Source organism: Salvelinus alpinus, chromosome 1, assembly GCF_045679555.1.
Source record: "Salvelinus alpinus chromosome 1, SLU_Salpinus.1, whole genome shotgun sequence".
NCBI classification, from domain to species: domain Eukaryota; kingdom Metazoa; phylum Chordata; class Actinopteri; order Salmoniformes; family Salmonidae; genus Salvelinus; species Salvelinus alpinus.
The window spans coordinates 35,989,360-36,016,435 of record NC_092086.1 but is presented as its reverse complement, the minus strand read 5'-3'; the positions used below and the strand labels follow the sequence as shown (position 1 = coordinate 36,016,435).

At 44.5% G+C, this 27,076-nt stretch overlaps 1 protein-coding gene across 4 annotated transcripts in view; it reads left to right on the top strand.

Moving 5' to 3' along the window:
• Positions 1-27,076, top strand: part of LOC139574384 (acid-sensing ion channel 2) — a 422,721-nt gene that overhangs the window by 264,560 nt on the left and 131,085 nt on the right. The window contains exon 1 of one of the 4 annotated variants that reach the window (XM_071398914.1): positions 1,443-3,233. The exons of the other annotated variants lie outside the window; for them this stretch is intronic. Coding sequence (XP_071255015.1) covers positions 2,541-3,233 — 693 coding nt within the window. The 5' untranslated portion in view covers positions 1,443-2,540. Of the gene's footprint in view, positions 1-1,442; positions 3,234-27,076 lie in introns of those variants that run through there. 4 annotated transcript variants of the gene reach the window in all.

The window sequence follows — 27,076 nt, the reverse complement described above, 5'->3', positions numbered from 1 at the left end:
AAGAGATATGTGTAACCATAAACTGTTCCTCCTAAATAATCAATATCGTTATTGTATATATTATCTACATATATTATTATATATATTTTTCAAAAGTTAAGAGGTACTGAGTGACTGCATTGTTATGATGACGTTATAACTGCTACAGGCCAACTGGACAGTGCTGAGTGGACTGTAGCTGGAGCTGTCTGAGGTGCCCAGTCAAATCACTGACTGGGTCAGACATGCAGGTGCAGCACTTTCTGTTGACCTATTATGATGATACTTCCTCTTTTGTACTACACTCATGTCTCACTGTCTCATGCATTGGTTATTTTCCTCTTTTTATTTGGAATTGTGCTTCCAGTACTATTTTCCCCTGCAGTTCTCTAACACTCCAACACTCTCCATGCTTATCAGAAGGGATGTAGTATCTACACTACTGCTCATTTCGTTGTATTGCACACAGTACATGTGTGTGGCGTCTTTGTGAATAAAAACGTCCACTATATGAACGTGTGCGGATGTAAATGGGATGTAAATGTTAGGGGAAGGATAGTGGTCCCCCATGCGATTTCACTGGAGAGCACAGCTGAGCCAATGCTGTTAGGAGACATGACCATTCAAAGTTGTTATGAGAGTGAGTTGGAGACGACAAGCCATATGTACAGTGTTGGCTGCAAACCAAGCGTGAAGCTCTGCTAGCTAAGACGACCACAGAGCTTTTGAATGTTAGGTGCTACTCTTGTTTGTCTTGTCATCTTTAATTCAATCACATCCTTCCCTCCATCTGCCTAATGTCTTGCTATTTTCTTGATTTTGTCTACCCCCAATGTTGACATAATTCAAGATAATTTATGTTTCACAAACAGGCCGGAAATTAAACTAAAAACCCAGTCCTTTTCCCACATTCTGTAGGGCTGTTTTGTGTTTATTTGACACAGGGAGACAGAGAATACAGAGAGAGAGAGAGAGAGGACTAGGTTGAAAGAGGGTAAAGCAGCCAAAGCAATAATTCAGTATGATGCTGTTTGTCTCAGTCTCCCTCTCTGAGTGCACACACACTCTCCTGCTCTCCCATTCTGCTCCTGTTGTGTAAGTCGTGGCAGCAGCCGACAAACAGAGGGGGAGGAGAGAGAGAGGGAGAGAGAGAGAGAGACAGAGAGAGAGAGAGAGCGTGCTGGCGTTCTCAGACAGACACTCATCGCTCGCTCTCTCACTGGCTGGGTGGACAGAGCTGTGGCGCAGGAGGAGAGGAGCACAGAGAGGACACGCTGCCCGATGAGAGAGAGGGGACCAGAGGAAGAGAATACAGAAAATAACAGGGCAATATCCAAAGGAGGGGAAGTGAGAGAGAGAGAGAGAGAGAGAGAGAGAGAGAGAGAGAGAGAGAGAGAGAGAGAGAGAGAGAGAGAGAGAGAGAGAGAGAGAGAGAGAGAGAGAGAGAGAGAGAGAGAGAGAGAGAGAGAGAGAGAGAGAGAGAGAGAGAGAGAGAGAGAGAGAGAGAGAGAGAGAGAGAGAATGCACACATCTACTTCATGGGAGGAGGAGGAGCCCGGTTGGGGGTGGAGCTGAGAAGGATTGACGGACATCGACACAAGAGGAGGAGGAGCGTGAGGGCAAGTTGATGAATTTGATTTGGAGAGAGAAGTATTTTTAGAAAAGGAAGAAAACAAGAGGAGCGTTACGATTGGAAATGCCACAGTTCTGAGGGAGAGAAACAGAGTGAAAGAAAACTGGAGCGAGAGACTCACAAAGGCTATTAGTGATGCGCGGCTGCTCGCTTTAGCAGTGTCATGTAAACAAGTCCAGCCTTTGGCCGTGGTGGTATTGGAGGGTTAGCAGGTTGGCTGAGCATCACTGATCGAAGTGGAGCGACGGCAAAGTCCCAACAGACAGCAGCCTCGGTCGGCAGAGAGAGGAGCGCCGACAGAGCAGAGCAGAGGGAACCAGCAGGACGAGCCTCTCTCTGACAGACGGCACCAGATAGAACCACAACAGACTCACTGCTCTCTTCTTTTACCTTCCGTTCTTTCATTTTGTCTGTGCTTCTCAGCTCATCTTGCCTCTCTCTCCTCTAGCACTCACTCCACCCCCTCTCGTATACCCTCCCTATCCTTTTCCCTCTCCCTCCCTCTCGCTCTCTCTCTCGCTCTCTCTCTCTCTCTCTCTCTCTCTCTCTCTCTCTCTCTTCCTCTCTCGCTCTGTGTTACACTAACTGGTGCGGATGCTGGAGTCGCTCATGTAGAAGCTGCATTACTTGGTGCATATTTGCATGGCTGAATGTATTTCTTACTGCTGAGTTGGATGAGTGGAGTACTTTCAGGTCAAGGGAACCAGATGGACTGAGATGGAGAAGCCCAACAAGTAGCTAAAGAGTAAACAGGACACCAACAACAACAAACAGAAGACACTGTGACAGAGAGAGAGAGTTAGTATGTGTGTGTGTGAGTGAGGTTGTGTGTGAGGAGCTTGTACAGATTGTGTGTAACAGCAGAGTCAGATAAGCACAAATCCAGGTGTGGATTACATCGGTGGGGATATCGGTGCCCTGGAGCTCCATGTGGGGACCAGCCCCTGAGGCCTGGCTGGGAGATGAAGCCTTTCTCTCGGCACTAGGAGCGGTGTGGGCAGCCATGGCTCTGGAGGGGCGATGTCTCCAGCGGGGATCCCCAGCCGTGGTGAGGAGAGGCCGCCGGCGCCTCCCTGCAAGGCCAGGCCTGTCCTCAATCACCTCCACCCTGCTGGCTGGGACACGTCTGCACGGCCTCAGGCATGTGTGTGTGTCCGGTGGCTCCATAGGCCGTCGGGCCTTCTGGCTGCTGGCCCTGTGCACCTCATTGGGCCTGCTCCTGTCCTGGTCCTCCAACCGCCTGCTCCACTGGCTCTCCTTCCCCACCTACACACGGATCCACACAGAGTGGGCCAAGGAGATGGCCTTCCCCACAGTCACAATCTGCAACAACAACCCAATCCGCCTCTACAAGCTCACCAAAAGTGACCTGTACTTTGCTGGCCACTGGCTGGGCCTACTGCTGGCCAACCGGACGGTGAGACCCATGGTGCTGGATTTGCTGCAGGAGGACAGCCAGGCCTGGTTCAGCAAACTGTCTGACTTCAGGCTGTTCCTGCCGCCCAGAAACTTTGAGGGCAGCAACCTGGAGTTTATGGACCGGCTGAGCCACCAGCTGGAGGAAATGCTTCTCTCCTGCAAGTACCGAGGAGAACCGTGCGGTCCCCAGAACTTCACCTCTGTAAGTCTCAGCATAGCTCCCTCTTAAATCACTTCTTCATTGACAGTTTAGCTCTGTGTGGTGGTTGAACCTCCCAGACTGTTCATCTGATTTCACCTGTTGTCTCTCCTCTTTTCATGGAGTTTCATCTCTTTCCTTGAAGTTCACAGTAGTTAACAGCAGGGTTTGGAACCCCAAAAAATGTCCAATCGTTTTGTTCTGAACAGAACCATTATTTGTTTTGTTTTGTTCCACTGTTCCGACCTGCAAAAGTTCTGATCAGTTTGGAAACAAAAAAAAGTACCAGTTTATATCGTTCCTCTCTGTTCCTTTTTAAATGTCTGAAGTAAGTGTTTTTTATTACACTAGCTCAGCATTACATTTCTTTACCAATCAGTGAGGATACGGCAGCTTGCAATGGAGCGGGCAAGCTATATTTGTTTTAGCCTAGGCAGCCAATGGTAGTCCGACCCCAGTCCGACCCAAGCCCGATGAGCTGAAGCTCGAGCCCAGGCCTAGTCCGAAAGCCCATAAATGTAATGAGCCCGAAACCGAAACGATGCCTGATTTCTAGAAAACGGACGCACCTTTCCCTAGACCATATTGCTCTTTTGTTCAAGTTAACGAGTAGACTATTCATTTACACTGGTTTTTACAACAACGTGGCAGAGATGGAAGCGAGCAGAGTGAGGAGAGAGTGAAAAGCACTTGCCGTGTCTAAGAGAAGTGATGAGAGGGGAAAACCCAACTTGAATATAATCAACAACTGTATGTGGATCTCAGGGTTTATACAGTAAGACATCCATACTGTTGTATGTGGATCTCAGGGTTTATACAGTAAGACATCCATACTGTTGTATGTGGATCTCAGGGTTTATACAGTAAGACATCCATACTGTTGTATGTGGATCTCAGGGTTTATACAGTAAGACATCCATACTGTTGTATGTTGATCTCAGGGTTTATACAGTAAGACATCCATACTGTTGTATATGGATCTCAGGGTTTATACAGTAAGACATCCATACTGTTGTATGTGGATCTCAGGGTTTATACAGTAAGACATCCATACTGTTGTATGTGGATCTCAGGGTTTATACAGTAAGACATCCATACTGTTGTATGTGGATCTCAGGGTTTATACAGTAAGACATCCATACTGTTGTATGTGGATCTCAGGGTTTATACAGTAAGACATCCATACTGTTGTATGTGGATCTCAAGGTTTATACAGTAAGACATCCATACTGTTGTATGTGGATCTCAGGGTTTATACAGTAAGACATCCATACTGTTGTATGTGGATCTCAGGGTTATACAGTAAGGCATCCATACTGTTGTATGTGGATTTCAGGGTTTATACAGTAAGACATCCATACTGTTGTATGTGGATCTCAGGGTTTATACAGTAAGACATCCATACTGTTGTATGTGGATTTCAGGGTTTATACAGTAAGACATCCATACTGTTGTATGTGGATCTCAGGGTTTATACAGTAAGACATCCATACTGTTGTATGTGGATCTCAGGGTTATACAGTAAGACATCCATACTGTTGTATGTGGATCTCAGGGTTTATACAGTCAGACATCAATATATATATATATATATATATATACATATATATAAGATATATATATATATAAGATATAAATATATATCTTCAGAAATTAGACAAATGTTTCTTCTGTTGCCTGTTTTGAAGTGTGTTTGGTTCCTTGAGCTAACTGTTTTCGTTAGAACAGAATATCTGTGATTTCTTATCATTTATTCAGAATTGTTTACACTGTTCCAAACGGTCAGAAAACAAATATTTGAATAATAGCCTAGGTTTACACACACGGGTCACACAGCGCTCAATCCTCTCCTCCTTCTTGATCTCTTTCTTCTTTTTGTTGTTGTTATTATTATCATAATTATAAAAGTAACTAAGCTAATATCATCAATAGTAGGCTTAGTTTTAAAATGAATAACAAAGGCAGCCTTGAATAATTAAACAAATAAACCGCAACATGTCAGCAACTGTCGGAATGCAACTGTGTTTAATCTTTGTAGGCAAAAACATTCATTTCTTCGTTAGAACAGACTCTTGAGGATTTCTTATTTGTTAGGTGTTGTTTACACTGTTCCAGTGTAAACAACACCTCATTTCAATATTCAAGACTCCATGTCTAACACCTGTTTGGCAGAGGCACACAGCGCTCGGCTTACCCACCTTCTTCGGTTTCTTCTTAGGATTATTATTATTATGCAGTAATATAGTAGCCCATATAAGTACGAGTCAGTCAGTCATGACTTTAAATACAATCAAGCTTTTTATTTCGAAAACAAAATAACACATGAAATGTTCTGCCTAATTAGGCCATGGCCTAAGCATTAAGGAAACAGAACAGAATACAGCAAAATAACACATCAATTAAACAACATTGGAGCCATGGAGTCTTGAATATTAAAATAATAAATAAATGTTCTGGATATTATTAGCTGTACGCCAGCCTATGTCCTAACGGGTGCATGCATGTGTCATGTGAACAGAGCATGGCAGGGAAGGCACATTTAGCAAATAGGGAATATTTTTGCGTTCTCAACAAATTAGGTACATAACTTTTCAGTCAGAGAAACAACAAGTAAGAAACTAGTGAATTACTGTAGTTAGATTGCAGCTTCAGCACCTCGGACAGCGCAATACACATGGCAGCCTGTGGCTGCTCCTGCAGCTGACAGGGAGGAGAGAGAGACAAGGGTTCAGGCTGAAATTAAGATCTCTAGTGCATGGGCGCTATCAGCTGACTAAGCTATAGTTGTTTACATGTGCCATGGACAGACAAGTGTAGGGTGCGAGATGCGACTGAAATTTTTGTAGGTGGGGGGAGAGTGAGAGAGGGTGGAGGAAGTGGCTTGGCTTGAAGCACTGGGCACAGTTATGACATTATCTGAATTAGGCCCACAGAATTATACCTACGGAGGAGCGGCTTCTATGGAGGAACTTTTAATGTCTTTGAACTTCCGAGAGTTGTCTTAATGTTGAACCAGAGCTAGCTAGCTAACTAACAAGCTTGTGTGTATAGAGCCACACCAGAATAAAAAAAACACATCTTAGCTTTTTGTAGTTATTTAATCCAATGTGAAACGTGATAACTATAGTATCCATAACTAGCATTGAAAAAGTGAATCCATTCTTCTCTAATTAAATATCTCTCCCTAATTTCTGAACGCTTGTAGCGTCAGTAGGGTACAGCAGCCTAAGCTTTGAAGGGGGAAGGGCATGTTGCCTACACACACATACACTGACTGTTTCGGTTGTTTCTTTGTTGTTTTGTTATTCAGTGTTCAGTTTTGATTATTATTAAATATCATGAACACTTACCACGCTGCACCTTGGTCCTCACCTTCTTCCACCGACGACAGCCGTTACACAGTGTGACACATACAACAACACAGAGTTACACATGGAATAAACAAACATACAGTCAATAATACAATAGAAAAAGTCTATATACAGTGTGTGAAAATTAGGTAGGATAAGGGAGGTAAGGCAATGAATAGGCCATAGTGGCTAAATAATTACAATATAGCAATTAAACACTGAAGTGACAAATGTGCAGAAGATGAGTGTGCAAGTAGAGATACTGGGGTGCAAAGGAGCAAAATAAATCAAATAAATAACAATATGGGGATGAGGTAGTTGGATGGGATATTTACAGATGGGCTATGTACAGGTGCAGTTATCTGTGAGCTGCTCTGACAGCTGGTGCTTAAAGATAGTGAGGGAGATATGAATCTCCAGCTTCAGTGATTTTTGCAGTTCATTCCAGTCATTGGCAGCAGAGAACTAAAAGGAACGGCGGCCAAAAGAGAAATTGGCTTTGGGGGTGACCAGTGAAATTTACCTGCTGGACCGCGTGCTACGGGTGGGTGCTGCTATAGTGACCAGTGAGCCGAGATAAGGTGGTGTTTTACTTATCAAAGACTTATTGATGAACAGGAGCCAGTGGGTTTGACGACGAATATGAAGCGAGGGCCAGCCAACGAGAGCATCATGTCGCAGTGGTGGGTAGTGTATGGGGCTTTGGTGACAAAACGGATGGCACTGTGATAGACTGCATCCAATTTGCTGAGTAGAGTGTTGGAGGCTATTTTGTAAATGACATCGCCGAAGTCAAGGATCGGTAGGATAGTCAGTTTTACGAGGGTATGTTTGACAGCATGAGTGAAGGATGCTTTTTTGCAAAATAGGAAGCCGATTCTAGATTAAATTTTGGATTGGAGATGCTTAATGTGATGTAATGTAATTAATGTAATTAACCGGTTCCCATGCTTTTAAAATAACTGTAATGCTTGTCGTGGTTGGAAGAAGAGGAGGACCAATGCGCAGCGTGGTAAGTGTCCATATTGTTTTAATACGAATAAATGAACACTGAACAAAAACAATTAAACGACAAACGAACACTCCTGTACGGTGAAACAAAACACAGAACAGAAAATATAATCACCCACCACACACAATGACAAACAGGCTACCTAAATATGGCTGACAACGACTGACACCTGCCTCTGATTGAGAACCATACTAGGCCCAACACATAGAAATCTACCAACAGAACAAAACATAGAAAAAACAACATAGAATGCCCACCCCAACTCACGCCCTGACCAAACTAAAATAAAGACATAACAAAGGAACTAAGGTCAGAACGTGACAATAACGCTTCTGTTCCGGAACAGTATAGATCACTTCTTTCCCGGTTCTGATTCTGTTCCTCAATTTTTTTTAAATTAAAATATTATAATAATCTGGTTTTAGGTTCAGGGAGCTTTTCGGTTCTATTCCCTGAACCGGTTCCAACTCCTGGTTCACAGTCACACCCTTTTACCTGTTGTTTGTCCTTAAACGCTGTCATGGAACTCTAGAACCAAGGTAGGCTATTATTATTATATTTATCTACATATTTTTTCATCCCTATGTTTTGAGCTGTTGGATTTATCCATCTTGACTAGTACTTAGTATTTGCTTTGTATAGTATTTACTAACTGTTGAGGAAAAACTCATTCCAATGATCAGGCAGAGCTCATTTTCTGGTTTATAAGAGTTTTATTCAAGCAATTGCCAGGAAGTTCCTTCTCAGGATAAAAGCCAGAGAGTAACTTGATTATTTTCAAATCACAGTCGTTACACACTTTATCTACACAAAGAGCTGTTTACCCCTCCTAGAGGGAGGTAAGCTTACAAAAGAGATAAGGGTTAATTATCTCTACTCCCTTAAAGCATTAAAACAAATAAAAGCAGGTTCTAACCAGTTCTCACAGACTATGTGTCAAAGACAGGGGAGTGATAAGATCTTTAGAACCGACAAAGACAGAACAAGAATCAGACTAGTTAGGCATTTAGGGCCCCAGAGATAAGGGCCAATAACAAATCCCTCCTTTGTGGGGTGTATGAAGAGGTTATTGGACAGCAGGGACAATTCCCAGTGAAAAACACTATTCAGCTCAAGCATTTTCATAGAATTTAGACTGTAACAAAACCATTTTGCCCCCACATAACTGTTACCCAGTATTTGCTTTGTACAATATTTACTTATCCTGAGCAAAAATATAAATGCAACATGCAACAATTTCAACGATTTTACTGAGTTACTCAGCATGTCAATTGCACACTCCCTCAAAACTTGAGACATATGTGGCATTGTGTTGTGTGACAAAACTGCACATCTTAGAGTGGCCTTTTATTGTCCCCGGCACAAGGTGCACCTGTGTAATGATCATGCTGTTTAGTCAGCTTCTTGATATGATACACCTGTCAGGAGAAATGATCACTAACAGGGATGTCAACAAATTTATGCTCAGCATTTGAGAGATTTTTTTTTATTTTTTACATATGGAATATTTCTAGGATATTTTATTTCCACTCATGAAACATGGGACCAACACTTTACATGTTGCGTTTATATTTTTGTTCAGTATAGTATTTGCTCTGTTTATTGTAGTTTCTTCCATGCTCATTAGGGCCTGTTCATGGTTCTGTTGATTAGATTTGGGCATTACTTGTTGAGCCATGTGGTGGCCTTGGCCTGGGAGCCATTTCATATCACAGGGAACAGTCTCTATTGCCAGCCCCATGAGAACTGTACTGCCTGATCTCTCTCTCTCTCTCTCTCTCTCTCTCTCTGTGTGTGTGTGTGTGTTTGTGCTTCTCATGGTGCTGTGACAGTGACAGATGTTTTCTCTGAGGTGACACAAATGCTCAAACACTCTTTGAAATGTTATTTTTGCATTTCATTTTTCTCTTCTTATCTCCCTCCATTGGCCCTAGAGCCTGTAAAACTCACTGGAGAACAGAAAGGGAGTGTCAAATGAAGGTGATGCGTGCAGTACTGTGTTTGTGAAGACAGAGTGTATGTGTCCATGTGTTTATGTGGGACTACTGCTACAGTCCTCACTGATGTGTCAATCATTATAGCACAAGTTGTAGGCTCTCAGCCACTCTCACTTCACTTTACATGTTGAGCAGCAGTGCATTAAAACCAACTAACAGAGCAATATTAACCTCCACCCCTTCAATAAATACAGTTGAACGAGTGCAAAGCAGTGGTCTCACTCTTCATACTCCTTCATGGCCCCATTGAGATGGTCAGCCTTGTGTCCATGGCTGCATAGAGATGGTCAGCCTTGTGTCCATGGCTGCATAGAGATGGTCAGCCTTGTGTCCATGGCTGCATAGAGATGGTCAGCCTTGTGTCCATGGCTGCATAGAGATGGATGACTTTCATTAAGTTTAAACACAGCGTCCGATTAGCGCTAGCGCTGTAATGATCCTGCTGTCAGTCCTCTGTATCGGCGGCCTCCCTGTCCGGAACAGGACGAGGAGCAGAGCAGCACGCCGTCAAACAATCTGGTACTTAATCAGAAACATGCCCTCAGGCCAAGACCCTGTAATAATGTTTCAAACCAATCTCAGTCATCTGGAGTGAGGTGCTCATCCTGATTGCAACACAGACATCAATTTATTTAGGATTCTCACCACGGTGGCTCCTGAAGTTCTGTGGCTGAGTAATCTATACAGGGTATAGACAGGGTGGCGTACAGGATGCAGACAGGGTGCAGACAGGGTATAGACAGCATATACAGACAGGGTATAGACAGGGTATAGACAGCATATACAGACAGGGTATAGACAGGGTGCAGACAGGGTATAGACAGCATATACAGACAGGGTATAGACAGGGTGCAGACAGGGTGCAGACAGGGTATAGACAGCATATACAGACAGGGTATAGACAGGGTGCAGACAGGGTATAGACAGCATATACAGACAGGGTATAGACAGGGTGCAGACAGGGTATAGACAGCATATACAGACAGGGTATAGACAGGGTGCAGACAGGGTATAGACAGGGTGCAGACAGGGTGTAGACAGGGAGTAGACAGGGTGTAGACACGGAATATAGACAGGGTATATAGACAGGGTATATAGACAGGGTATAGACATGGTATATAGACAGGGAATAGATGACTTCAAGCCAGTTCTCTCAGGATGTAAGTGGCTGTGTTTGATTTTGACTTCGTATGTGTGCAATGTCCGTTACAGTCAGACTGTGTGAAGATGTCCGTTACAGTCAGACTGTGTGAAGATGTCCGTTACAGTCAGACTGTGTGAAGATGTCCGTTACAGTGAGACTGTGTGAAGATGTCCGTTACAGTCAGACTGTGTGAACTGTTACAGTGAGACTGTGTGAAGATGTCCGTTACAGTGAGACTGTGTGAAGATGTCCGTTACAGTCAGACTGTGTGAAGATGTCCGTTACAGTCAGACTGTGTGAAAATGTCCGTTACAGTCAGACTGTGTGAAGATGTCCGTTACAGTCAGACTGTGTGAAGATGTCCGTTACAGTGAGACTGTGTGAAGATGTCCGTTACAGTGAGACTGTGTGAAGATGTCCGTTACAGTCAGACTGTGTGAACTGTTACAGTGAGACTGTGTGAAGATGTCCGTTACAGTGAGACTGTGTGAAGATGTCCGTTACAGTCAGACTGTGTGAAGATGTCCGTTACAGTGAGACTGTGTGAAGATGTCCGTTACAGTCAGACTGTGTGAACTGTTACAGTGAGACTGTGTGAAGATGTCCGTTACAGTGAGACTGTGTGAAGATGTCCGTTACAGTGAGACTGTGTGAAGATGTCCGTTACAGTGAGACTGTGTGAAGATGTCCGTTACAGTCAGACTGTGTGAAGATGTCCGTTACAGTCAGACTGTGTGAAGATGTCCGTTACAGTGAGACTGTGTGAAGATGTCCGTTACAGTCAGACTGTGTGAAGATGTCCGTTACAGTCAGACTGTGTGAAGATGTCCGTTACAGTCAGACTGTGTGAAGATGTCCGTTACAGTCAGACTGTGTGAAGATGTCCGTTACAGTCAGACTGTGTGAAGATGTCCGTTACAGTCAGACTGTGTGAAGATGTCCGTTACAGTCAGACTGTGTGAAGATGTCCGTTACAGTCAGACTGTGTGAAGATGTCCGTTACAGTCAGACTGTGTGAAGATGTCCGTTACAGTGAGACTGTGTGAAGATGTCCGTTACAGTCAGACTGTGTGAAGATGTCCGTTACAGTGAGACTGTGTGAAGATGTCCGTTACAGTCAGACTGTGTGAAGATGTCCGTTACAGTCAGACTGTGTGAAGATGTCCGTTACAGTGAGACTGTGTGAAGATGTCCGTTACAGTCAGACTGTGTGAAGATGTCCGTTACAGTCAGACTGTGTGAAGATGTCCGTTACAGTCAGACTGTGTGAAGATGTCCATTACAGTCAGACTGTGTGAAGATGTCCGTTACAGTCAGACTGTGTGAAGATGTCCGTTACAGTCAGACTGTGTGAAGATGTCCGTTACAGTCAGACTGTGTGAAGATGTCCGTTACAGTCAGACTGTGTGAAGATGTCCGTTACAGTCAGACTGTGTGAAGATGTCCGTTACAGTCAGACTGTGTGAAGATGTCCGTTACAGTCAGACTGTGTGAAGATGTCCGTTACAGTCAGACTGTGTGAAAATGTCCGTTACAGTGAGACTGGTTTTTCATTGAGCCGTGGTTGAGCCGTGGTTGAGTTGTATTGTGATGGTGGTGTGGGTGTCGTTCTTTGTATGCACAGTATGTAGCATTGAGCCGTGGTTGAGTTGTATTGTAATTGTGGCGGGTGTGTTTCTCAGCTGGCTGTGTGTTTAAGCCTACTGTACTGTAGTGATTGATCTCAGTCTCCTGAACCAGTGGGATTCCAGTGAGGCCTTCCTCTCGCCTCTCCATCCACTGTTATAACACAGGAGGAAGTCTGATGTGATGTCTGTAACTGGCCCCCTCAGTGTCAGTGTGCCCATCTCATTAGACCATCAGTGCATCACAGAAGAAGGCTTCCCTCAGGCCAAATCATTACCACTGCATTTAGAATACTGCCACTGGAAGAGTGACATGAAGTGTCAATGATAATGAGATGTGTGTGTGTGTGTGTGTGTGTGTGTGTTTGCCTGGTTATGAAAGGCTTAACAGTGCAGAGAATCCTTTGAACTGCACAGCAGAGAGAGTGAGAACATACACATACAGAGATAGAGATAGAGATAGAGATAGAGATAGAGATAGAGATAGAGATAGAGATAGAGATAGAGATAGAGAGATAGAGAGATAGATAGAGAGATAGAGAGAGAGATAGAGAGATAGAGAGAGAGAGAGATGGTAGTGAATTTAAATGAGGTGGACCATAATTCTGCCCAAACTCCTGCGGTAGACTCCCTTGTGCCAAATCTATCACAGTGAACAGGAAGTAGGGGACAGCTCCCTGATCAATAAATCCATTAGATGTTTGCTATAGTTTATGGAGGTCCATTTCCCTCTCCCCCTCAGCCTTACGTCACAGATAGAAATCTACACTGAACCAAACCACACTATTCCCCACTTCATTGTCAAGGATTACTGAGCAACAGTGATTTTTCTGCCATTGAAAAATCCCTGAGCGGGCCGCTTTAGCGTTTTTTTGTGCCGCCTATGTCCAAACAGTGGCTAAAAAAGTGAATGTCAAGCCCTGCACATTGACTCATACTGTATGTGTGGAAGGAAGCTCATTGCCATTCACTCCCAGTGCTCTATTTTCATCTGGCATTAAGTCAGCGCAATTGTCAAACGCACACTCGCAATATCGGACGTGGGAGCCTCTAAAGTTCAGCCACGCTCATTGCCATGCCACCCTGCCACGCCCACCCACCTAAGCCCCTTTTTGATCAAGAAGAAACGCTGGTGATCACAGACCCATAACCCAATAAACTCACAGATGGCCTTAGCTTCCCCCAAATGATGATGTGTATCATACCTGATCAAAGCTGTGCAGATGTAGTAGATAATCCATTCTCTACTGTATATCACATATACAGATCTATACCCTACCTAACCAAGCCCCTGTGTGAAACAGATGTGGCACCTCAGATGATACATTCAAACAATGCTCAGAGATGGAGATTACTAGCCAATCAAGCACTCTCGACAGGACAGATGTGATGTTAGGCTTTGTGGATAATACATTTTATAGAGACAGGGTAAACTCACAGTGCCTCAGAGTGATCTATGTTCTAGATGGAGAAATGAAAGCACACATTCACTGAGTGGATTGCCATGAAGTCACAAAGTTACCTCAGTCACAAATAATCTGCTTTTTCTCTTCCAGTACCTTGAATAAGCTCTTGCTTTGCACTGCACCCCAAGTCTAACCTCAAACAATATCATGTTTTCAAACTTTTTGGTGTGCAAATGTCAGCTTGGTGTTTCACATCTCTTATGTAGCCTACTGTTGCAACTGTTTCTTTGTATAGCAGAAAGCTTCCTCCACCTGTTGTTTCCCAGACCAAGTCAATCACCTCCCTGTTTGGACATGAAGGCAGTGTGAGGTGATTGACATGGCCCTGTTTGGACATGAAGGCAGTGTGAGGGGATTGACTTGGCCCTGTTTGGACGTGAAGGCAGTGTGAGGTGATTGACATGGCCCTGTTTGGACGTGAAGGCAGTGTGAGGTGATTGACATGGCCCTGTTTGGACATGAAGGCAGTGTGAGGGGATTGACATGGCCCTGTTTGGACATGAAGTCAGCGTGAGGTGATTGACATGGCCCTGTTTGGACATGAAGGCAGTGTGAGGTGATTGACATGGCTCTGTTTGGACATGAAGGCAGTGTGAGGTGATTGACATGGCCCTGTTTGGACATGAAGGCAGTGTGAGGTGATTGACATGGCCCTGTTTGGACATGAAGGCAGTGTGAGGGGATTGACATGGCCCTGTTTGGACATGAAGGCAGTGTGAGGTGATTGACATGGCCCTGTTTGGACATGAAGGCAGTGTGAGGTGATTGACATGGCCCTGTTTGGACATGAAGGCAGTGTGAGGGGATTGACATGGCCCTGTTTGGACATGAAGGCGGTGTGAGGTGATTGACATGACGCTGTTTGGACATGAAGGCAGTGTGAGGTGATTGACATGGCCCTGTTTGGACATGAAGGCAGTGTGAGGGGATTGACATGGCCCTGTTTGGACATGAAGGCAGTGTGAGGTGATTGACTTGGCAGTGTGAGGTGATTGACATGGCCCTGTTTGGACATGAAGGCAGTGTGAGGTGATTGACATTGTCCTGTTTGGACATGAAGGCAGTGTGAGGTGATTGACTTGGCAGTGTGAGGTGATTGACATGGCCCTGTTTGGACATGAAGTCAGTGTGAGGTGATTGACATGACCCTGTTTGGACAAAGCTAGTCCAGTTACCATGAGGCCTGTGAGAGCAAGCGATGGTTTTAAAAACACCTGGTTAAGAAAGCCAAGCTCTCCTTGACCTTTCAGTGGGGCGCTGTACAACACACCATAAACTATTGATCTTGCCTAGAGTAAACAACACTGCCAGTCAGGGGGAGCTGTAGCTCCAGCAGCCCCCGTCCACAGCAATCTCATTAACACAGCAAGCCCTCTGTCCGCCATGCCCAGCCCCCAATCCAATTTCCATCTGAAAAATAGAGACACAAATAGAGACACAGAAGTGCTCTGAGATCACCAGGTCCAGCTGCCTGCCGTCTAGCTAATAGTAAAATCTATACCATTGACATGTGTTACGGCCGGCGTGATGCTCAGAATGCTGGTCATTTATATGCTAGTAGGAGTGATGCTCAGGCTGCTGGTCATTTATATGCTAGTAGGAGTGATACTCAGGCTGCTGGTCATTTATATGCTAGTAGGAGTGATACTCAGGCTGCTGGTCATTTATATGCTAGTAGGAGTGATACTCAGGCTGCTGGTCATTTATATGCTAGTAGGAGTGATACTCAGGCTGCTGGTCATTTATATGCTAGTAGGAGTGATACTCAGGCTGCTGGTCATTTATATGCTAGTAGGAGTGATACTCAGACTGCTGGTCATTTATATGCTAGTAGGAGTGATACTCAGGCTGCTGGTCATTTATATGCTAGTAGGAGTGATACTCAGGCTGCTGGTCATTTATATGCTAGTAGGAGTGATACTCAGGCTGCTGGTCATTTATATGCTAGTAGGAGTGATACTCAGGCTGCTGGTCATTTATATGCTAGTAGGAGTGATACTCAGGCTGCTGGTCATTTATATGCTAGTAGGAGTGATGCTCAGGCTGCTGGTCATTTATATGCTAGTAGGAGTGATGCTCAGGCTGCTGGTCATTTATATGCTAGTAGGAGTGATACTCAGGCTGCTGGTCATTTATATGCTAGTAGGAGTGATACTCAGGCTGCTGGTCATTTATATGCTAGTAGGAGTGATACGCAGGCTGCTGGTCATTTATATGCCAGTAGGAGTGATACGCAGGCTGCTGGTCATTTATATGCTAGTAGGAGTGATACGCAGGCTGCTGGTCATTTATATGCTAGTAGGAGTGATACTCAGACTGCTGGTCATTTATATGCTAGTAGGAGTGATGCTCAGGCTGCTGGTCATTTATATGCTAGTAGGAGTGATACTCAGGCTGCTGGTCATTTATATGCTAGTAGGAGTGATACTCAGACTGCTGGTCATTTATATGCTAGTAGGAGTGATGCTCAGGCTGCTGGTCATTTATATGCTAGTAGGAGTGATGCTCAGGCTGCTGGTCATTTATATGCTAGTAGGAGTGATACTCAGGCTGCTGGTCATTTATATGCTAGTAGGAGTGATACTCAGACTGCTGGTCATTTATATGCTAGTAGGAGTGATGCTCAGGCTGCTGGTCATTTATATGCTAGTAGGAGTGATGCTCAGGCTGCTGGTCATTTATATGCTAGTAGGAGTTATACTCAGGCTGCTGGTCATTTACAGTTGAAGTCGGAAGTTTACATACATTTAGGTTGGGTTTTTCAACCACTCCACAAATTTCTTGTCAACAAACTATAATTTTGGCAAGTCGGTTAGGACATCTACTTTGTGCATGACACAAGTAATTTTCCCAACAATTGTTTACAGACAGATTATTTCACTTATAATTCACTGTATCATAATTCCAGTCAGTCAGAAGTTTACATACACTAAGTTGACTGTGCCTTTAAATAGCTTGGAAAATTCCAGAAAATCATGTCATGGCTTTAGAAGCTTCTAATAGGCTAATTGACATAATTTGAGTCAATTGGAGGTGTATCTGTGGATGTATTTCAAGGCCTACCTTCAAACTCAGTGCCTCTTTGCTTGACATCATGGGAATATCAAAATAAATCAGCCAAGACCTCAGAAAATAAATTGTAGACCTCCACAAGTCTGGTTCATCCTTGGGAGCAATTTCCAAACGCCTGAAGTTACCACGTTCATCTGTACAAACAATAATACGCAAGTATAAACACCATGGGACCACGCAGCCATCATACCGCTCAGGAAGGAGATGTGTTCTGTCTCCTAGAGATGAGCGTACTTTGGTGCGAAATGTGCAAATCAATCCCAGAACAACAGCAAAGGACCTTGTGAAGATGCTGGAGGAAACAGGTACAAACGTATCTATATCCACAGTAAAACGAGTCCTATATCGATATAACCTGAAAGGCCGCTCAGCAAGGAAGAAGCCACTGCTCCAAAACCGCCACAAAAAAGCCAGACTACATTTTGCAACTGCACATGGGGACAAAGATCGTACTTTTTGGAGAAATGTCCTCTGGTCTGATGAAACAAAAATAGAACTGTTTGGCCATAATAACCATCGTTATGTTTGGAGGAAAAAGGGGGAGGCTTGCAAGCCGAAGAACACCATCCCAACCGTGAAGCACGGGGGTGGCAGCATCATGTTGTGGGGGTGCTTTGCTGCATGAGGGACTGGTGCACTTCACAAAATAGATGGCATCATGAACAAGTAAAATTATGTGGATATATTGAAGCAACATCTCAAGACATCAGTCAGGAAGTTAAAGCTTGGTCGCAAATGGGTCTTCCAAATGGACAATGACCCCAAGCATACTTCCAAAGTTGTGGCAAAATGGCTTAAGGACAACAAAGTCAAGGTATTGGACCTCAATCCTATAGAACATTTGTGGGCAGAACTGAAAAAGCGTGTGCGAGCAAGGAGGCCTACAAACCTGACTCAGTTACACCAGCTCTATCAGGAGGAATGGGCCAAAATTCACCCAGCTTATTGTGGGAAGCTTGTAGAAGGCTACACGAAACGTTTGATCCAAGTTAAACAATTTAAAGGCAATGCTACCAAATACTAATTGAGTGTATGTAAACTTCTGACCCACAGGGAATGTGATGAAAGAAATAAAAGCTGAAATAAATCATTCTCTCCACTATTATTCTGACATTTCACATTCTTAAAATAACATGGCGATCCTAACTGACCTAAAACAGGGAATTTTTACTAGGATTAAATGTCAGGAATTGTGAAAAACTGAGTTTAAATATATTTGGCTAAGGTGTATGTAGACTTCCGACTTCAACTGTATATGCTAGTAGGAGTGCAGACTGATATAGTAAACCAACACTACCACCACAGGCTGTCTGTCTGACAACACCCCCAGCCCTTTGATAACTATCACCTTAATCTCCTCATATGAAAAACGATTTGAATTCAAATGGGAAAATTAAACATTGTTGGTATTCATAAGGTCATGTCTATGCAAAGCCCCCAATACTCCTAAAAGGTTAGTGTTTGGAATGGAAGACTAATGGACAGTGTTCTCCTCTATGAATATCATTCGCTGTCTTCATTCGCTGTCTTCATCTGATCTCTCCTCAGCTACACCCAGCCGGAGTCATGCTTGACCTGCTTCACATGTTCATGCACACTATCTGAACAGTGACGCGCTCCAGCGTTGAGTCCAGGTTGAGCTTTCGAGAAAGAGAGATCGAGGTTACTGTTAAGTGAACAACATGGAGAAGATCCAAGGTCTCTTCTCTCCCACACCGCCTCCCCCGTCCCCAGCCTACACCTCCCCTGCATAAATAAAGCAGCCACACACACACACACACACACACACACACACACACACACACACACACACACACACACACACACACACACACACACACACACACACACACACACACACACACACACACACACACACACACACACACACACACACACACACACACACACACACACACACACACACACACACACACACGTAAAAACACAACACACACACACTCTCAGAGGCTTTATTAACATTCATACCAACAAGCAGCACAAACACCCACTCATACTCACCCAGCATCCATCCACGGCATCCATCTAGCCATATGAGAGACGTGTGGCCAGTGACGACCACAGCTAGCCAGCCAGCCAGCCAGCCAGCCAGCCAGCCCAGAGACAGAGACATAATGAGGCCTTACAGCTGTCACACCTACTGTATGAATCACCATACTCTCTGTCCTCAGGTAGACAATTATTCCCCAGTCTAGAACCTATAGCCCTCAGGTCCCAACGGGACGTTAAAGGGGGTTCATTTAAGAAATGTGCCTGTGTCCAGATCTGCCCAAGCACTGGTTTAGAACATTTCAGATCAGCATAGTATCTGTCTAGAACATTATTCCCCAACTCTCTTGTCATCGTCTACACCCTAGCATTCAGGATCTGTCAGCTGTATAAAGCATGTGTTTAGTATGGTAGGGTAGTAGTGTGTGTTGGCCATTTACGGTCCTGAGAGATTGGCCTGCCGGCTGTGAACGTAGTGGAAGATTAGGTCAGATAGCAGGGCTGCTCAGCATCAGAATATGTTACAGCCTGCTGCCTGAGCCTTGAGATGAAACACAAACGCATTAATCCCATGGATATTATCTCAACTTGCTGCATCTTCCATAACTCACCGCTCTGTAGCATGAATCCCTGACATGCATAACAACTCCCCCAGACGGGATCAAATACTACTAGATCATTATGGTGCTGTTGTCAGCCACCACAGCCCAAAACGCAGTCAAATGAACCCAGCGTTTCTTTATTTCACATTTCTGCTTGTGATACGCATGTTTTTTTATCTCAGGAATATGCTTACTGGCAGCATTTTGTGATTTCCCGAGTTATCTGTCTAAAGCAACTTAAAGCAGCTTGAAGCTGCTTTATGCACCAGAAGGTCTCTGTTCCAAACCATGGAGTTGGAGCTCCCTTTGCCACAGCAGAGAGGCAGTGACTTGAAAGGCATAGCAGGTGTTTCTACCCAGCTCATTATTTGGTGACGGTACTGTGAGGGAGAATGAACACAACCTGACAGAGGGTGGATGCACTCCTGACAACTTTCTACCTGAATCTTTCCATTGATTCCATATCTGACACACGCACACACACGCGCGTGCGCACACGCAGCGGCTTTACAGCTTCCTGTCTCAGGAAGTCCAAGGACCTTTCCTCTGACCTTTCTGGACTTATTGGTAAGCCCAGGTATCTGGACTGGATGATCCCCTCCATAATCCATATTTTATTACCTTTCCATGTATCCATCTATCAATATGAGGAAATGCAACAAGGCAACATATTTAGATACATAGAAGGCCGTGGTTGATGCATAGATGTCCATCTCCCTTCTATTAACCCATAGTGTACAGTCTGGGGTTGGACATGTGCATCAAGCCTGTAGAGGACTGTTGTCTCTGTTTTATTACCCTACCTTATACACAGCTGATCCTTTAATACACTGCCAATAAAAGGAGAAGGGAGAGAGAGAGAGTGAGAGAGAGAGAGTGAGAGCGAGAGAGAGAGAGCTAGAGAGGGAGCGAGAGAGAGCGAGTGCAAGGGTGCGAGAGTGAGAGCGAGAGAGCGAGCGCGAGAGAGCGAGAGAGCGAGAGAGCGAGCGCGAGTGAGCGAGAGAGCGAGCGCGAGAGAGCGCGAGAGAGCGAGAGAGCGAGCGCGAGAGAGCGAGAGAGCGAGAGAGAGAGAGAGCGAGAGCGAGAGAGAGAGTGAGAGAGCGAGAGAGCGCGAGAGAGCGAGAGGGAGCGAGAGAGAGCGAGAGAGAGCGAGTGCAAGGGTGCAAGAGTGAGAGCGAGAGAGAGCGAGCGAGCGAGCGAGCGTGAGAGAGAGAGAGAGAGAGAGAGAGAGAGAGAGAGAGAGAGAGAGAGAGAGAGAGAGAGAGAGAGAGAGAGAGAGAGAGAGAGAGAGAGAGAGAGAGAGAGAGAGAGGATATAAAGAAAGAGGGGGGAGAAGGGCATTATGAAGGAAATGGAAAGACATAGTGTATAGAGGGAAGTGGGGGGGAGAAATAGAATAAAAACAAAGAACAGACAGGACTCAGGAGGATCAAGCTGAACAATATGAAAGAGAAATTCCTCACTGAGATTTGGAGTGCCCGTCAATAATTGAACATGCAGAATGTCTCCGTGTTGTGTTCTTCCCATGGATATCTTCATGAATTATGGAAATACAGGAGTATTTTCACAGCAAGACTCCTCCTGTCTTAGTTTTTCCGCTAAATCTAGTGAATAGTATACAGTACATCACCAATTAAAATCCATAGACAAAAGAGGTCATGTTTGAAGTTGACCCTCACAGTGCATTGCTTATGAGCTCAACTGTAATGTTGGAAATAATGAGGATGATTATTCAAAGTTTCTTCGCCAAAACATGCATATTCCTTTTGGAAAATTTTGACTTTACAATTGTAATTCCCCTTCGATGTCAAGTGCAAGTTAACATTTTCTCTCTGTGAGCAAATTTGTCCCGATCAGTGACTTCAACCTGGGATTAGGGTTCTATTATTTGGCAACAGCCACCACAGAGTAACTTTAGCATACCCCAAAACAATGGGGTTAAATAGTGATAATAATAATAATAATAATAATAATAATAGGCTGGAGGATGTCTTTAAATAGCTCCCACTTAAAGCACTGTCTGAAGTGCATGATTAAATCTACCCAAAGTAGCTTCAGATCCAGTCTTGCAGCACAGTCTGTTAACTATGCAGACAGGGTAGTTAGTCAACCAGGGTAGGGCAGGGTAGTCAACCAGGCAGGGCATTAAGTGCCCCGTGTGAGCTGCGGAAATACCTGAAATCATGCATACTGAATCCTCTAGCAGCCAACTTTGATCTAACCCCTGCAGCAGCTTGCCTGATGGACCAAAGTGTGTCTCTGGCACTTCGCTCAACAGAGATGGCACTGATGAGGGAAGCAGTCTTTTTTACGTCAGCAAATCAGAGAGTACAGCTATGGAGCAGAAGGACCCCAGCATGAGGCCAGTACGGTGAATCCAGCAAGCATCTTGACCACAGTTCTTCAGAAATATATGTTGCTTCCTCACATCGAAGATTGTGTCTCTGTCCAGCCGGAGGGTCAACCAGGCAGAGCATTAAGTGCCCCGTGTGAGCTGCGGAAATACCTGAAAGAGGTAAAGGGGGACATGTTTATAGAGTCACCTTTCCAGTATTGGCAGGCAAGGATGGCTGTTTATCCAAAGCTGTGGCCTGTGGCACTGAATCTGGTTTCTGCACCTGCATCCCAAGCGTTCGTGGAGAGAATATTCAGCCTGTCATCAGGCTTGAGAAACCGAGCGACCACCCCTCTGGAGCCTTGAAGATAAACCAGAACATCTTGTTTGGTTGAACAGAAACACACACAGACAAGCTGGCAGGTTGTGAACTGATAGATTTGTGAAGAAGTGTTGTGTTGTTGATGCTTTTGCTGTTGTTGCAGCTGTTTTTATCAACCCTATTTGAAGGGTTAGTCAGTGATACATGTTTCATATTACATTTCATATCAGGTCAAATGTGCCATAAATGTATTTGTTGTTTTTTCCTCTTCTGTCAGATAAATGTAAAAGTACTTGATTATTCTTACATCTACTACTAAAGTTTAAAAAGCATTGGATTGGTTTAAACACGGGCAAGAGAGTTTCCTTCCACCATATTTCTTACATTCCTTAAAATCCAAGTCACATTAGGATAGTTTTATAATTTAAACTTAACCCAACCTATGTCCTGGCAATGGCCAGTTGTATGCAGTTCTCTAGTGGCGGAAACCCTGTGTTAGCATGGGCAGCGCCATTGAGGACGTTTGCCGTTTTGATTTAGTCAACTGTGCGGGACTTTCTACTTCATTGGCTGATCCCTCCTGATGACCCGGTTAGAATGACTGATGACCCGTTTGGAGGGTGCCATCAGGAGGGATCAGCCGATGAATTTTAATATGAAGAAAATATACTATTTCAAGCTGGAGATGGCCTCAATGGCGTTGCCCATGCTCTCACAGACGCCATCATGACACAGATACCGAGATGTTATGTCTGAGTCTATGGTCCTGGTCCATCACCATATGTATTACTGCCCCCCAGTAGCAAGAAGTGACATCCCCAAAAAACGAACTATAGGACTAGAGGAAGAGAGAGGCCCAACTCAGCAGAAAATCTGTCTCCCTCCAGAGAGGGAGGGAGTTTCGTTGTTTTCGTTGTTTCGCCCACCAAGCAAGGTGTTTTTGCATGAAGGTCAATTGAGAGAGTGTTGAATTTGGTTTAAAAAAAATATGAATGGCTTATTTGCTACGTTTTATTTAATCAAATATACATCTCATAATGCTTAAGTTGTTACGAGTGGACTGATGGAAACGTGACATCCCGGCAACTTTGAGAGAAAAAAGCAATTTATATCAGAGTTGTCTCGAAATGGCTATGCATATTCATGACATGAGGCTAGTAGCATAGCATTTCTCCCCATTGAATACATGCTGTTGATGTCCACAACCCTCATCGAAAATGTAAAAAAGGATTCCAATAATGAGATGTATCCACCAATCTAAAGAAAGGATATAGGCGGGAGCTAGACAGCCCGCCGTGCCGCTTTGTGGACAACGACTCCCGTTGTTGGAGCAGAGAGACGCGTATCTTGTCAGCATACCCATAATTTTGCTAAAAAACATTAATGTCTCCTAGCCTCCCACGCATAGGCTACTTTGTCCCTAATACTAAATCTCAAACTAAATAATATATAAATGAAATATAAATATTTTTATCAAACTGAAACTAAATAAAACCTAGTAAATCAAGCCTGAAAAAAAACTGAAACTAAACAGAATTTCAAATAAAAATCTAAAACCTAATAGAAAAAAATATATATAAAATCACAAATCCATAATTATAATGATGGGGCGATGGGGCGGTGAGTCGGAAGCAGGTGTAGGTGAAACGTTTTAATAAAACAAAACCAAGAACACAACACTAACATAAGACAGTACGCCGAGACACAAGAACAATACCAACTGGTGAGTGAACCTGGGCGAGTGACATATAAAGGGGAGGAAATGATGAAGATAATGGAGTCCAGGTGTGAATCATAGTGATTCACAGGTGCGCGCAATGATGAGTGCCAGGTGTGCGTAATGATGAATCCCAGGACCGGTGGTTAGTATTCTGGCGACGTCTTACGCCGGAGGGGAGGAGCACGAGCAGACGTGACAATAATAGCCTTAGCACAGTCTATTTGATTAACTTAAGACTGATCAGGGATCAGCCGAGTTTCAAATCAATGGGACTTCAGCTCCTTAAATATGGGGATATGGTGGATGCATGTTCATGTAGGCTTTTTGTTTGTCAGGGCAGCTTTATCATCGCCTGCTTTGACTAGGTGTGGCTGTGTGTGCGTGTGTGTGTGCGTGTGCGTGTGTGTGGTTGTGCCTTTACATCACTGTCGGTGTGTGTATGGTTGTGTTTATTAAAACTGCTAGTTGCAGCACGGTCTCCAAAGCTAATTGATGCATCCCTCAGTGTAGTAATTACACATTTCTAAATGTTTGTGAATATAGAGTTACATAGGCACGGTCCAGCAAGGGGAAAACCTCACAGCGGGGGGAGGGAGACAGAGGGGGGGAACAGCGGAACAGACTGGCACATGGGTCCTCAGACACTAGTCTCAACAATGGCCCATGTCCCCTAGCATGGCGGGCACAGGTGGCACCGCCCTATTACCCAACCCCCCGCGGACCATCATCCATGAACGACAAGACTATAAACCTATTAGTACTGCTACTGCTGCGCTCTGCAGTATTTACTGTGTGTGTGTGTGTGTGTGTATCATCTCCATGTCAGCCATCTCCATGTTCATCTTCTCTAGATGTTCTTTTCAGACCAGAATATACAACAGCTCTCACTCATTAGAAAAACAACCAAGATTGATGATAATAAAAACTCTAAAGAGTAAACATACTAGTGGAGTCTCTATGTTCCTTTGTATGAGAATAGTACTGGTTACTGTTAATATAGTGGGAGAAAGAAAGAGAGAAAAAAAAGAGAGAGCGAAAGAGGCCAGCAGGAAAATAGGGCAAGAGATAAATTCACAAAGACAGAAGTGCAGAGATAGAGAGGTTTATACTGAATCCATACTAGACTAGGCAGAATGGAAGAGTACTGGGACTCTGTTATAACACACACATTCATATACACTGTACATACATGCAATGCCGACACAAGCACAAGCATCTTCAATCTGGCCCAGCTATGAATGATTCATAGACATAGCAGAGGGAGGTTGTTATTGGCATTGTCTTCGGTCCTCCCTGTTGTCAGGTGGTATCATGCTCTCCTCCACCTGTACCACTGACTAGCAGCCACATAAGTCAGCATTAAGACTGGAATGGAACACTGCCAGGGCTAAAACACTCCTCTCCTCACTCAGGCTCCCCGCCCAGTACCAGACTATGTCTATGTCTCAAATGGCACTCTATTCCCTTTTTAGTACACTGCTTTTTAACCAGGGTCCATAAGGCTCTGCTCAAAAGTAGTGCACTATATAGGGAATATGGGGTCATTTGGGATGCAGGCTACATCTCTGCTCCAGCCTGTTTCACTCCTGGCCAGATGGGTCTATTTCATGGGTTCAGACGCTGGGTAATCACTGTAAAATCAAATCAGAACTATCCTAGTGGTGCTTCCCTTCCTCGTTCTGTAATGGTGTGTTTGGTGTCTTGGTTGGATCCAGTGGCTGACTCCTCTCACCCAGGGAAGCTCACTTGCTGAAATGTTCCATTTTGAATAACTATCTTAGGCCCCTGTTTTGAACGGGCAGGGGTGGAGAGCCAGGGGAAGGGTGGAGAGCCAGGGGAAGGGTGGAGAGCCAGGGGAGGGGTGGAGAGCCAGGGGAGGGGTGGAGGGCCAGGGGAGTGGTGGAGAGCCAGGGGAGGGTACGGGGCCTCTGGAGCACTGCCTGGTGGAGATGATGGGGATGGTTACTGCCTGGGTGAGCAGGGGAAATTGAGAGAGAGAGAGAGAGAGAACATCTAATCAACAGTAGCTAGAGGGGAAAGAGTTCTGTTTTTCGAAACTTAGTAGCCAAATGAAAGCTTCCCATCCTTTATGTCCACCCTCTTACCCTGTAGAACCTTGAGATTGCCTCTGGGGGTCCAAGTCTCTGTCCCTCAGTGAGTCATACCGGCCTGTCTGTGGCTCCTAGTGCTCCTGTTCCTGTCTGAGTGACTGCACTTCTCCTCCCCACAGCCATCCTCTTCCTGGTGGCTTATCAATCTGTGTTGAAAACTAAATGACTGAAGGGAATCACCACGTTAACTGACGACAAAGAAGGATGATTCATCATAAACTACAAGGGAAAGAGGTTCTGAAGTTGGACTAAAGCAGAGGTCATTTAAATACACTTTCTCTCTCTCTCTAACTCTCCACGCCTGCCTCTCCAGCTTTGCAATCTCTACCTCTCGGTTGGCCACCTGTGTACATGCTAACCCTGAGGTGATAAAACACTGGTGGACAGACAGCAGAGAGAGAGGCTGGCTTTCACGGCTCACAACCACCGGGGGGAGGGAGACGGCTTCTTCTGACAGTACTGACAGTCCCTCATCTGTATCACATTAAAACCTGCAGCGGCTTTTAATGCAGATTACACCTCTGTCACTAGCCAAGGGGATAATAGTACACTGTATCGTGATCATAAGAGTGATTTCACTAAAAGCCACACATGTTGGAATCTTCGTTTGAACAGATTTTTTAAAGAACATTTTCAGAGTTTATCATGGTTTTATAACATAAGGGAGAGGGTGATGCAGAGAGGAGCTTTGGGGGGTTTTTCTGTACATTTAATACATTTTCCTTTGCTTTCCTTTCCTTCACTGTTGGAGCAGTATAGCGAGACAGACTGGCTGATATTGTTTATTTAAGGCTGCCAATCTCATCTATGGCTATTTGGTTGGAGCGATGTAGCTTCAGCTTTAAACTGTTATTCATTATTTGAACCCTTCCATCTGAGATGGTGAAGATTCCTCATGTAATGAAAATATGATCTTATGTTTACTTTCCACTGGGCTGTAGAGAGATATACAGTATGGCTAGCTGGGGCAACACAGAGAGGAACACAGTAATGAAAGATAGATGCCACCATGATAAAAGACAGGAGAATAACATAGAAATGACAAGGAAAGATGGTGGTTTGGATGCTGTTATTGACTGT